At 38.4% G+C, this 14,417-nt stretch overlaps 1 protein-coding gene across 4 annotated transcripts in view; it reads right to left on the bottom strand.

Annotated features, from left to right (window-relative positions):
• Window positions 1–14,417, bottom strand: part of RUNDC3B (RUN domain containing 3B) — a 175,207-nt gene that overhangs the window by 87,668 nt on the left and 73,122 nt on the right. For all 4 annotated transcript variants that reach the window (XM_042249155.1, XM_042249156.1, XM_015095223.3 and 1 more), the window contains one exon: window positions 5,332–5,417. In XM_042249155.1, coding sequence (XP_042105089.1) covers window positions 5,332–5,417 — 86 coding nt within the window. The remainder of the gene's footprint in view (window positions 1–5,331; window positions 5,418–14,417) is intronic.

The raw sequence follows: 14,417 nt of genomic DNA, 5'->3' as shown, positions 1-14,417 counted from the left end.
GCAAGCAGTATAAAATAAGGAACTAGGTTGTTGAGGTGGAGAAAAAGTAAAGATGAATCCAACTTTGAAGAAGGGCATTAGGAAAGATATTCTCAAGTAAGTGTTTATTCTGGGACCTTGGGCCAAAGAAGTCTTAAAACAGGGCTTTGGAGGCCATATAACATTAACAATTGTGAACATGTACTGAGCGCCAGGCATAGTTATAAGTGCTTTACATGAATTATCTTGCTTAACTTCAACAATTTTTATGCCACAGAGGGAGTAAGAAATTTACCCATGATTCCACAGCTAGAAAGTGGTGAAACCAGGATCTGACTCCAGGAAATGTGTTTGCAGAGCCTGCTGGCTAAAGTAATGAGAAAGCATTTCAATGTTTAACGGAGGAATTGACAGGATCCCTTTTACAATACTTTTTAAGAAGACTGGCTGGATGCTGGGTGGTCACTGGCAGAGGGGAAACTGGAATCTCAGTCGGGAGGCTAACAAGGGAGGATATAGGCAAGAGATGAGAGAGGTACACATTACTACTGCAGCCATAATGATAAAAGTAAACGGGTAGATTCGAAATAGATTCTGGAAATAGGCAAAAGACTTGCTAATGGAATGGCTGTAATGAATGAAGGAGAAAAAGGAATCAAATATGAATTTAGATTTTTACTTCATCGGCCATTTAGGTAAGGCAATGAAATGACTTTCAAGAATGGGGTGAACAGGGTTAGACAGGAGAAGAATCAAGAAATCTGAACTAGAGATTTAAATGTGGTGTCATGACCACCCAGGTGGTACTTAAAACTCCAGAGATACAATAAGATATCACATCACACTGGTCAGAATGGCCATCATTTAAAAAAAAAAAAAAAAAGTCTACAAACAATAAATGCTGGAGAGGAAGTGGAGAAAAGGGAAAAACCCTCTTGCATTGTCGGTGGGAATGTAAATTGATACAACCACTATGGAAGAAGTATGGAGATACCTTAAAAAAACTAGGAATAAAACTACCATATGACCCAACAATTCTACTATTGGGCATATACTCTGAAGAAACCATAACTAGAAAAGACACACGTATCCCAATGTTCACTGCAGCACTATTTATAAAAGTTGGTACATGCAAGCAACCTAGATGTCCATCAACAGATGAACAGATAAAGAAGCTGTGGTACACATATACAATGGAATATTACTCAGTCAGAAAAAGGAATGCTTTTGAGTCAGTTCTAATAAGGTGGATGAACCTAGAGCCTATTAAACAGAGTCAAGTAAGTCAGAAAGAGAAAACAAATACCATATATTACCACATATATATGGAATCTAGAAGGATGGTACTGATGAACCTATTTGCAGGGCAGCAAAAATGGAGAAGGCAGTGGCACCCCACTCCAGTACTCTTGCCTGGAAAATCCCATGGACGGAGGAGCCTGGTAGGCTGTAGTCCATGGGGTCGCTAAGAGTCGGACACGACTGAGCGACTTCACTTTCACTTTTCACTTGCATGCATTGGAGAAGGAAATGGCAACCCACTCCAGTGTTCTTGCCTAGAGAATCTCAGGGACAGGGGAGCCTGGTGGGCTGCCATCTATGGGGTCACACAGAGTCAGACACGACTGAAGCAACTTAGCAGCAGCATTAGCAGTAGCAGCAATGGAGATGCATGAAGTGTTCCCTTGGTATCTCTAATTTTCTTGAAGAGATCTCTAGTCTTTCTCATTTTGTTGTCTTCCTCTATTTCTTTGCATTGATCACTGAGGAAGGCTTTCTTATCTCTCCTTGCTATTCTTTGGACCTCTGCATTCAGATGCTTGTATCTTTCCTTTTCTCTTCTTTTCACAGCTATTTGTAAGGCCTCCTCAGACAGCCATTTTGCTTTTTGCATTTCTTTTCCATGGGGATGGTCTTGATTCCTGTCTCCTGTACAATGTCACGAACCTCCATTCATAGTTCATCAGGCACTCTATCAGATCTAGTCCCTTAAATCCATTTCTCACTTGCACTGTATAATCATAAGGGATTTGATTGAGGTCATACCTGAATGGTCTAGTGGTTTTCACTACTTTCTTCAATTTAAGTCTGAATTTGGCAATAAGCAGTTCATGATCTGAGCCACAGTCAGCTCCTGGTCTTATCTTTGCTGACTGCATAGAGCTTCTCTATCTTTGTCTGCAAAGAATATAATCACTCTGATTTTGGGGTTGACCATCTGGTGATGTCCATGTATAGAGTCTTCTCTTGTGTTGTTGGAAGAGGGTGTTTGCTATGACCAGCGCATTCTCTTGGCAAACTCTATTAGTCTTTGCCCTGCTTCATTCCATACTCCAAGGCCAAATTTGCCTGTTACTCCAGATGTTTCTTGACTTCCTACTTTTGCATTCCAGCTCCCTATAATGAAAAGGACATCTTTTTTGGGCGTTAGTTCTAAAAGGTCTTGTAGGTCTTCACAGCAGAAGACATTACTTTGCCAACAAAGGTCCGTCTAGTCAAGGCTATGGTTTTTCCAGTGGTCACATATGGATGTCAGAGTTGGACTGTGAAGAAAACTGAGCGCCGAATAATTGATGCTTTTTAACTGTGGTGTTGGAGAAGACTCTTGAGAGTCCCTTGGACTGCAAGGAGATCCAACCAGTCCATCCTAAAGGAGATCAGTCTTGGGTGTTCATTGGAAGGACTGATGCTGAAGCTGAAACTCCAATACTTTGCCCACCTCATGCAAAGAGTTGACTCATTGGAAAAGACCCTGATGCCGGGAGGGATTGGGGGCAGGAGGAGAAGGGAACAAAAGAGGATGAGATGGCTGGATGGCATCACCAACTTGATGGACATGGGTTTGGGTAAACTCCAGGAGTTGGTGATGGACAGGGAGGCCTGGTGTGCTGCAATTCATGGGGTCGCAAAGAGTTGGACACGACTGAGCAACTGAACTGAACTGAATGGAAATGCAGATGCAGAAAACAGACTTATGGACGTGGGGTCAGGGGAAAGAGGGGATGGGATGAATGGACAGAGTAGTATGGAAACATATACACTTTATGTAAAATAGATAGTGGGAATTTGCTGAATGACTCAGGGAACTTAAAGTGGGGTCTGTGACAACCTAGAAGGTGGGATGGGATGGGAGGTGGAAGGGAGGTTCAGGAGAGAGGGGACATTATGTATACCTATGGCTGATTTGTACTGTGTATTGCATAAACCCACACAATATTGTGAAGCAATTAGCCTTCAATTAAAAATAAATTTTTAAAAAAATCTCCAGAGACAAGTGCAGTTGTGAGGAGAGAAAGAACAGCAGACAACAGAAGACTGAGCACAGAGAATACTGACACAAAGAAGCTGTGAACAGCAAAAGAAGCCTGAGAAGGAGTGAGTATAGAGGGAGACAGAAAAGCCAGGAGTGTTATGTAGGTAAAAAAACAAAGAGGTTTTCCAAGAAGGAAGAAGGTTTCAACTCTTTCAGCTGGACTGTGGAGTACAATGGGGACAGAGAGATGTTCATTACATTTGGGTAGCTTGTGCATTATTGGTTTTCTTTTAAAAATCATCTTTGGTGGAGTGGTAGAGGCAGAGGCCAGACAAGGATGAAGAGTGACTCTGAGGAAAGGAGATGACAAGAATGTGTATTTCCACTGTTTTCTCATCTATCTGCCATGAAGTGATGGGACCAGATGCCATGATCTTAGTTTTCTGAATGTTGAGCTTTAAGCCAACTTTTTCACTCTCCTCTTTCACTTTCATCAAAAAGCTTCTCCACTTTCTTTCTTAATTGTGGTGTCATCTGCATATCTGAGGTTATTGATATTTCTCCCAGCAACCTTGATTCCAGCTTGTGCTTCCTCCAGCCCAGCATTTTTCATGAAGTACTCTACATATAAGTTAAATAAGCAGGGTGACAATATACAGTCTTGACGTACTCCTTTCCCAATTAGTCTGTTGTTCCATGTCCAGTTTTAACTGTTGCCTCTTGACCTGCATACAGATTTCTCAAGAGGCAGGTAAGGTGGTCTGGTATTCCCATCTCTTTCAGAATTTTCCACAGTTTATTGTGATCCTCACAGTCAAAGGCTTTGGCACAGTCAATAAAGCAGAAATAGATGTTTTTCTGGAATTCTCTTGCTTTTTTGATGACCCAACGGATGTAGGCAACACCTAAGCAAAGATACTGTCATCTGTACCAGCTAGTCAGCTAAAACAATGTGTCACATTAAAGACCCAGATTTTCTCAAAATCCAAAATGTCAAATATGCCATCAGGACATGCAAATTAAGATTTTAGATATATGATTTCTGTGTATACACGCCTAATTTTCTGTCAAAACTGGCCTACAGTCACTCTCTTCCTTCAGAAACATGATTAACAAGGTAGAAATATGTATGGTAATTTAAGTGTCAAAGTCAGTGCTGCCTGATAGAACCTTCTGCCATGAAGCACTGTTTTGCATCCGTGCTGTCCAATTTGGTAGCCATGAACCACAAATGGCCAGTGAACACCTAAAGTGTGATAAAGCAACTAAAGAACTGATTCAGTAATTTAATTTCTATTTTAATTTACTCAGTGGCATGTGGCTAGTGGCTACTATACTGAACAATACATATGTAGGATACTGAAATTATTTAATATTTTCATTTACAAATACTTTTGAAATGGAAAAAAAGTGATTGCTTTAACAAAAGCCTTAAATGTAGATTAGCAGGGCAGAGCTGAGTGGGCATGACTGTTGTCCTTATATGAACCTTTTCTCTATCATCATAAAGTGAAAGTCAATCAGTCATGTCTGACTCATTGCAACCCCATGGACTTTACAGTCCATGAAATTCTCCAGGCCAGAATACTGGAATGAGTAGCCCTTCCCTTCTCCAGGAAGAATCGTCATAAAAAGTTAATAAAAATCCTGTTTTGCACAATGTACCATCTCACAAATCTATACAGCCTAAGGAGAACATTGGTATAGACTGCCCCAAAAACACAACTGAGCAATCATTAATTATATAAGAATTAAAGAAGTGAATAAAATAAATGTTGTGGTGTGGAAAGAGGAAGAAAGCAATAGGAAAAGTCTGTGGTGAGAATGAAACTTCAAGTGCTGAAAAAGTAAGAATCAAAACTTTTCAGAAAACAGATATTCCAGGCATAATGAGGCCTGAAAAGGTAAACCAAGGTGGAAGTATGTTTAGTTGAAAAACTATTTCCCTGAGAAGACAGTGGACTTATCTGAAACATATAAAAAGGGGAAATAAAATAGGTGAGGACTTGAAAAACAAATAAGTCTTTATTCTATTTTTACTTCTAAGTCTTCAGGTGACTCTCTTAGTATATATTTGAAAATTAAAAGGACTTTTAAACCTGGTTGTTTTGAAGTCTCTCAGAGCTGTAGAGATGTATTCAGACAAATGTTTTTCCATGAGTGCTACTCTGATCCAGGCTCTACCCTAAAAGGAAGAAGAAAGAATCAAACATAAAGAAAAAATTAGAAATTAAAAAATTTTGTGTTCACTATGTCATCAAAAATATAAGCATTTTAACATGCAAAGAATAACTCACTCAAAATGTGTATTTGATAAGATGAGATAAATTTTAATTATATATAGTATATACTTTGTTTCTCTAAAGGTGTAGGGTAGAGCATGTCCAATTAATTTTCTAGTTTCTGAAGGGACAGAACCATCAAAATTGAGTTACTTGGGTTAGAGACTCCTTGTGAATTATATAAGGAAATCACAAGACTCATCTCTTTACTTCAGTGTCCAAATCAACACACTAATTGAAATGAGTCCCCTTATAAAACAAGAGGAAAGAGTCCATTCTCATTAATAAAAATAATCCTCACACCACTTGTTTAGTCTTTCCAGAAGGAAGTTTACACAACAAACAGTGAACCAAATTTCATTATTTATCATTTATCCAAATCATGAGTCACTGAATTTGGTGCCTCCAGAGCATTCTAAAAGATATTACCAGAAATTTAAACCAGAAAAAGCAAAAATACAACAAAAAATATCCCAGAAGCATATCCTAGAATAAAATGACAGAAATACACAATTCTAACAAAATATGAATAATCTTACTTTTGAAAAGGGGTAACAGCATTCAGTAGTTGGGACTAGTCAGTAAAGTTTTCTTCATAAGCCAAAACATTTATTCTGAACTTTTTGTTTAGAATGAAAGAATACTCATTAGTGAGAATTTTATAATCCTATTATGTTCATTTCACTCAACCCTTTCACACCTCTCCAGAAAAATCTATGAAGATTGACTATATAAAAAATCAAACCACTGTAATAGTAGCTAAGAATAAAGTGAAACTAACCGATATGATGGTCAACTACCAGTATAGAAAAAAAGCATTGAAATGCCTACACTTACAGAAATGTCCACAGTTCTAGTGATTTCCTCAAACTGTTGGACAGGAAGGATTGAAAACGAGTTAATCCAGACAGTGGCAAAACCTGGCAGGCTAGAAACTGCTGTACTGTTTGGAAATAAAGGAATGACATGGGCGTGGCTTAGCACGCCAGTCAATCTGACCACCAACCTCAAAACCCCTTAGCTTGCCCTTGTGCTCAGTCAACTGCTTCTGCTGAGTAAACATAGGGGAACCTACAGTTAGCTGTAGCTGATTGGAACAGAGGAAGGGAAGAGGCACACAACAGCCCTCAGTCTCAAGTTTCTTAAAATTTCATCGAAAAGACAGACTAGCAGTAGTGGCTTGAATCAAAAAGCTACATCCTCACACAGAAGCAGGGAAAGTTGCCCTGGAGAGAAAGTGTGCTATTGATAGATAAGAAACAAGGGGGAAAGCCTTGCTTCCTGATTTATCCATTTCAAGCCATACAAAGCTGGGCTGCACCTAGTTTCCTGTCTTTGGATGTTGTGCAATTCTGTTACACTGTTGTAATATTTGGTGCTGATTTTTAACGGTTTCTTTTCTTTCAACAAAAGCAACAGAATATTTAAAGCTTGTTGGAATCATCAACAGGGAAAAGCTGAAAAGCAGGTATAAGATTTTAGACTGCATCAGTTAGGTAATGGTGAACCACTGTTGGTTGTTGTTATTGTTTGGGAGACACAAATATTAGCCTGTTTGCCACTAAAGGTTTTTGGAAAAAAAATTAATACAAGTAGTCAACACTCCTGAAGAATGTAATTAATAAAAGCTTGCCTCTGTATTAGACACATTAAGATATTTAACCCTCCTGAGAACTGTGTCAGTTACAATACCGTCCCTACCTTACTATATGAGGAAACAAAACAGACACAACGAGAAGGCAGGGGACTCATCTCACCACCAAACTGACCAACCTAATAGAATTACGATCCATACCCCCTACCTTCCCTGTTTCAGGGGGTGGACTGCAACTGTGTAAGAGAATAAAAAGACGAATCACAGAGTGGACAAAATATCTGCATTATATGTAACTGACAAAAGACTCTCGTCTGTAAAATGCAAAGAATTCTTACAAATCTGTAAGAAAAATAAGTCCATTTAAAAATGGGCTGTAAGGGGATGAGTTTAAACCAGAGAGTCAATTTCTTTAGCAGACATCAGAATACTTAGTTTTCTTCCTTTCTGTGTTAGTTTTTATAAGTGGCATTTTTCAAAGAATTTGCCCATTTCATTTAAATTTTTTAATTTACAGGTGTGATGTTATTCATACCTTCTAGGGATTTTTAATGTTTGTACAGTCTGTGGGGTTTACACTTCTTCATTACAGATATGGGTAATTTATAACCTCTCTTTTTTTCCTTCTAGTAGCCTTGCTAGAAACTTATCAGTTATATTAATCTTTTTTAAAACACCAATGTCTGGTTTTGTTGATTTTCTTATAGTGTACAATTGTTTATATGAACTTTTATTCTTCATTACTTCTTTCCTCCTACTTTGGGTTTATTACTTTTTTAAAAAGTTTCTTGAGATGAAAGCTTTGATAACCGATTTTCTGCCTTTTTCTTAAAATATATAAAAGCCTACTTAAACTTATCTATTCTCCTTTAACTACAATTTTTATATGTTTTCATTATCATTACTAAGTATGTTTTCATTTCATGTGCAATTTCTTTTTTCATTCGTGAGTTATTTAGAAATTCTTCTCAACTTCAACTTATATAAGCCTAGTTAACTCTGTTATGGATTCTACTGTGGTTAGAAAACATTATATTTGTTTATATCTCAATCCTCCGAAATGTACTGATGTGCAATACAACTTAGCAAACTATCGATTATTGTAAAGCTCATTAAGACTGAATATTTTGTAGTTTCCTATTTTGATTTTCTTATATACTCCAGTTCTCTAGTATTAATCTTTATTTATATCTTCTTCATAGTATAATTACTTAATAGTCCATTATCTGCATCTCCCATAGGTCTGTTTCAATTTTTTATATTTCTTAGTTTTGTTCATTTAACCTTGTTTCCTGATATGCTTGGTGATTTTTTATTAAATATTAGACACTGTGGAAGAAAATTTGCAGCAACTCTAATGCTACTTTTCTCTAGAGTAGATTTACTTTTCTTATGGTAGACAAGTGTATTTGAAAACCACTTTGTACCACTCAAGGGCACCACTTTTAGGTTTTTGGGGTGCTGGTTTTCATCTGAATTTCCCTAACTCCCAAGGAACAGCCTTTCTGAGGTCTCAAAAGCCTGGAGTGTTTACAGGGCCCCTTCAATTCGTTTCACTTCCAGGTTTGGGGCCATCACAGTAAAGAACTAGCGATAGGAAAAGGGGAGTGGTAGTTAAAAGAGGAGGGAGTTTATGAATCAATAAGAGAAAATGAACATAAAAGTGGCCTCTCTGCAATACTGTATCTTACTGTAAAGTTCCAGTATTTGGTAACTCTGGTGTATCTGTGATTAGCACCCTCTCTCTCTGCCTCTGCCTCTTTCAGTAGAAAATCTGGCTAACCACCATCTAGGACAAAGCACAACAAGGTAAGCTTCTGAACAAGGAAAAAGTAAGAAGATGAGACCAGGAAAAAGTAGGCAGAATTAGGGACATAAATCATCAGAATGTATTAAGGGCTACACTCACAGTTCTGTCACAGTATAGGTGCTGAATAAAAATTTATCAGCTGGAGAGATGCATGGATATACGAGTCGTTGATGTGATTAGTATATTCAGAAGTTATAATATGTTACATTTATACTGAATAGAAGGAATACATAGGGTAAGCAACCATAAATTAGGAAAGCCTAACACATCCTTAAATAAGAATTTTAAAAATAAGAACGCTCTTAAAACCAAAGAAAAAGAAAATGCACACAAGACATCCAGGAAGAAGGAAGAACTCAATGACAGTAGAGAGTTCATACTTTCAGGCCAGAGACTGACTAAAGGGGAAGAAGGCTATCTTGAACTTGAAATCAGCTGGGATGCTAAGAAAATCCAATGGAAATATCTGCAACACGAACAACAATAGTAACTAAGGATCCAATACAGTGGACCTTCTGTCAAAGGTCATGTATTAATATCATGCTTACAAGTAATTGGCCCACATTAGCAGATAGGGAAGATGGATAAGTTCAGAAGCAAGCAAAATAGGTACCTGTTGATATGAAGTTATTTTTCTCAGAAAGCTAATTCTAGCCTGATATGAAATAAGCTGATGTACAGAAATCCTATGTCCCTAATTCCTGCATATTTTTATTCCTGCATACTTTTTATTTTTGGCTGCACTGGTGGGCCTGCGGGATCTTCGTTCCCTGACCAGGGATCAAACCCATGCCCTCTGCAGTGGAAACAGAGTGGTAACCACTGGACTGCCAGGGAAGATCCCTTGTGTACTGCAGAAGGAAGAGCTGCAAATATGGCTGAGATGTAAAGATTAGAGTCACAGTCTTCAATTCAAATATTCTATTTCATTGACAGGCTATGAATAGGCCCTGGAAAACGAGCTCAACTAGTCACAGACTAAGCAAAGAAAGGGAATGTCTACATTTTACAGGTCTCAGATTACTAAGGTGACTAAGTTCACATCTCTTGTGGCAGCAAGTTTCTACAATGTGAATCTCAGCCGTACAGTGATACAAAGACACAGGCAATCCTGATTCAATCAATCAATTCAGAGAATGTCTCTGGACTGAATCAATCATTGCGCCACAGGGCATCCTGCCTTCCACTATTTAAAATGTTCACATAGCCCTAAAAGTATAATCAGAATGATCTGGTTTCTTAAATAGGAGTCAAAAATGAAGATTGTAGTTTTGGTCCCAAGCCTACTGAGTTACACACTATTTAAAACATAAGATTGGTGCTCAGGTTCTGATACGTTTTCCCAAGTATCAAGGCTGGATAAGAGTGCTATACATACTAGCAGTCACTCCGAACTGCAGTTCAAAGGCTCAGTAAACCTGCCAGCTGAGATATTTGTTTAATCCTTCAATCCTGACACTTGGCAGATGTGATTCACTGAGTAGATTAACTACTTTGCTCTTTGCACTACAATAAATAAAGACAGGTATAATCTTTGCCTGCAGACTTCTCTAGACAAGTAGTAGATCTTTTTTCCCCCACAAGTATTAATAAATGGAGGCTTCTCTGGTGGCTAAGACGGTAGAGTCTGCCTGCAATGAGGCAGACCTGAGTTCGATCCCAGGGTTGGGAAAATCCCCTGGAGAAGGAAATGCCAACACAATCCAGTATCCTTGCCTGGGGATGGACTCTGTTTGAGGCCTGAGCAAAACAAAGATATAAAAACAGGATTTAGAACATAATTATTCTGTGGTGTTTTGATACGCAATACCAGTTTTTTACAGAATAAATATTAATCTGTCTCTGCTGGGCAGCATCTTGCTGTGTAGGGCCTACTCCCAAGGCTTATTAAGAGAGCTGGTCAGCTGGAGTTTGGGATTCTTTGGTCCACCCAGGTCAAGAGTGCTACATGTCTAGTGTTTCTTACCTTCTCAATTACCTTTTATACTTTGGTACATACTAGTTATAGAAATATATTCTCCCCTATATTGAAGGGGTTTAGAATACACTTGTCATGTTAATCTCTCCTGCTTTTAATTTGAAAATAATAAAATAAAGTTTATGTATCACTGGGGTACCTTCTATGAATATAACCCCTTATGATTATACAGTGGAAGTGACACACAGATTCAAGGGATTAGATCTAATAAACAGTGCCTGAACAACTATGGATGGAGGTTCCTAGCATTGTACAGGAGGTGGTGACAAAAACTATCCCCAAGAAAAAGAAATGCAACAAGGTAAAATGGTCATCTGAGAGGGCTTATAAATAGCTGAGAAATGAAGAGAAGCTAAAGGCAAAGGAGAAAGGGAAAGATACACCCATCTCTAAACAATAGCAAGGAGAGATAAGAAAGCCTTCCTAAGTGAACACTGCGAAGAAACAGAGGAAAACAACAGAATGGGGAAAATCAGAGATCTCTTTAGGAAAATCAGAGATACCAAGGGAACATTTCATGCAAAGATGGCCTCGATAAAGGACAGAAATAGGATGGACCTAGCAGAAGATATTAAGAGGTGGCAAGAATACACAGAAGAACTATACAAAAAAGATCTTCATGACCCAGATAACCACGATGGTGTGATCACTCAGCTAGAGCCAGACATCTTGGAATGTGAAGTCAGGTGGGCCTTAGGAAGTATTACTACAAACAAAGCTAGAGGAGGTGATGGAATTCCAGCTGAGATATTTCAAATCCTAAAAGATGATGCTGTGAATGTGCTGTACTCAATACAGAAGAAAATTTGGAAAACTCAGCACTGACTACCGGACTGGAAAAGGTCAGTTTTCATTCCAGTCCCTAAGAAGGGCAATGCCAAAGAATGTTCAAACTACCATACAGTTGTGCTCATTTCACATGTTAGCAAGGTAATGCTCAAATCCTTCAAGCTAGGCTACAACATTACATAAACCGAGAACTTTCAGATGTACACACTGGACTTAGAAAAGGCAGATGAACCAGAGATCAAATTGCCAACATCCACTGAATCACAGAAAAAGCAAGAGAATTCCAGAAAAACATCTGCTTCATTGACTATGCTAAAGCCTTTGACTGTGTGGATCATAACAACTGTGAAAAATTCTGAAAGAGATGGGAATACCAAACCACCTGACCTGCCTCCTGAGAAACCTGTATGCAGGAAAAAGCAACAGCTAGAAACAGACATGGAACAACAGGCTGGTTCCAAATTGGGAAAGGAGTACTTGCAGGCTGTATACTGTACCCTAGTTGTTTAAATTATATGCAGAGTACATTATGTGAAATGCCAGGCTAGATGAATCACAGGCTGGAATCAAGACTGCCAGGGGAAATATCCATAACTTCAGATATGTAGATGACACCACCCTAATGGCAGAAAGCAAAGAGGAACTAAAGAGTCTCTTAATGAAGGTGAAAGAGGAGAGCAAAAAATCTGGCTTAAAATGTAACATTTTCAAAAAACTAATCTCATGGCATCTGGTCCCATCACTTCATGGCAAATAGATGGGGAAAAAGTGGAAACAGTGACAGATTTTATTTTCTTGGGCTCCTGAATTACTGTGGACAGTGACTGCCCCCATGAAATTAAAGACACTTGCTCCTTGAAAGAAAAGCTATGACAAACCTAGGCAGTGTTTTAAAAAGCAGACACGTCACTTTGTCGACAAAGGTCTATATAATCAAAGCTATGGTTTTTCCAATAATCATGTATAGATGTGAGAGTTCAATCATAAAGAAGGATGAGCCCTTAAGAATTGATGCTTTTGAACCTGATGCTAGAGAAGGCTCTTGAGAGTCCCTTGGACAGCAAGGAGATCAAACCAGTCACTCCAAAAAGAAATCAAGCCCAAATATTCACTGGAAGAACTGATGCTGAAGCTGAACCTCCAATATTTTGGCCATATGATGTGAAGAGCCAGCTCACTGGAAAAGACCCTGACGCTGGGAAAAACTGAGGGCAGGAGGAGAAGGGGGTGACAAAGAATGAAATCGGTGGATGGCATCATTACTTCAACGGATATGTGTCTGAGCAAACTCTGGGAGACAGTGAAGGACAGGGAAACCTGGCGTGCTACAGTCCATGGGGTCACAAACAGCCGGACATGACTGAGTGACTGAACAAGTCTTTTCATCTTAACCTACAGAAGCCAAGATACAAACTCAGTTAAGATGCAAAAGAGAATTCAAATTGCACATTTTTAAAACCTGTATTCAATCAGACAATTAGAAAGTAAATAAATGAACAAATTTAATAGTTCAAGAAAATGAAGGCCAAAGGACCACTAAGATAACAATTGTGACAAAAGTGAAATCTATGAGAAAAACTTTTTTACAAAAAAACTAGTCATAGTTGACTTAGAAATGAAGACATTTATTGACTTCAATGTATTCCCTATTGGCTCAGACAGTAAAGAGTTTGCCTGCAATACAGGAGACCCGGGTTTGATCCCTGGGTCAGGAAGATCCCTAGAGAAGGGAATGGCAACCCACTCCAGTATTCCTGCCTGGAAAGTCCCATGGACAAAGGAGCTTGGTGGGCCCCAACCCATGGCGTTGCAAAGAGTCAGACATGACTAACACACTAACTTAAAAATATTACACATTCCATTAAACAAGATAAATACATTTTTGTTAATATTAACATTATCAGAATTAAGTGTTTCAAGTCCTAGGAAGCTATAAAGCTTGTGAACACACTTTAACTAGTTTTCCCAAATTCTAATTTATACCTGAAAGCTTTCATTTTAATGTTGGCAACAAATATTGTCAAGCTCTTTTTCTTGTCGGAACAGACTTACTTCATTCATCTTTATTTAAGGACTGTCTACAAATGCCTAAGTCAAAAAAGCTCTAGTTTGAATGTTTTTCTTTCAAGTAAAAATACTATTACACAACAAAAGCATCTAGTTCAGCTAACAATTCAAACGACTGCGTGAGTACTTTTCCTTGAGACGACCACCATATTTCAGTATGCTGCAGAGACGCTTCATGCATGCTTCCCATCGTGTCACTCAAAATACTAAAAAGAAAGGCTTTCAAAGGTTGAGATTTAATTAAATTAATAATGTTTACCATTATAGACATTAAGTGAAACTGCCTTTTTTTTAAGACTGAGTGCATGACAAGGAAGAACTCAATGACCACTAGAATAGTTTGATGTCACTGTTTTAATTTACGCCAAGACATCAGCAATTTTACCTACCACTGCTTCTGCATCAGTAATGTGAATATCAACCCGGTTCAACAGGCAAATCACAGTCTGGAATTATGTGAACATAGTCTGACATGTGGACTGCCAGTGCGGGACACAAAGAGCTGCTGAAACTTCACAGACTGGGAAAGATTTCACCGTACTTCTCAAAAAAGAAACTCACAGTGACTAGCTTCATGCCTTCTTGCTACTTATAAGGCAACAGTAAGATTTAAGAGCACTCTAAAATAACTAGTAGAAAAAATTAAGCCTCTGAAAGATGTTAAA

Source organism: Ovis aries, chromosome 4 (assembly GCF_016772045.2).
Source record: "Ovis aries strain OAR_USU_Benz2616 breed Rambouillet chromosome 4, ARS-UI_Ramb_v3.0, whole genome shotgun sequence".
Classification (NCBI taxonomy): domain Eukaryota; kingdom Metazoa; phylum Chordata; class Mammalia; order Artiodactyla; family Bovidae; genus Ovis; species Ovis aries.
The sequence above is the reverse complement of the archived record's forward strand: the minus strand, read 5'-3'. Positions and strand labels throughout refer to the sequence as shown.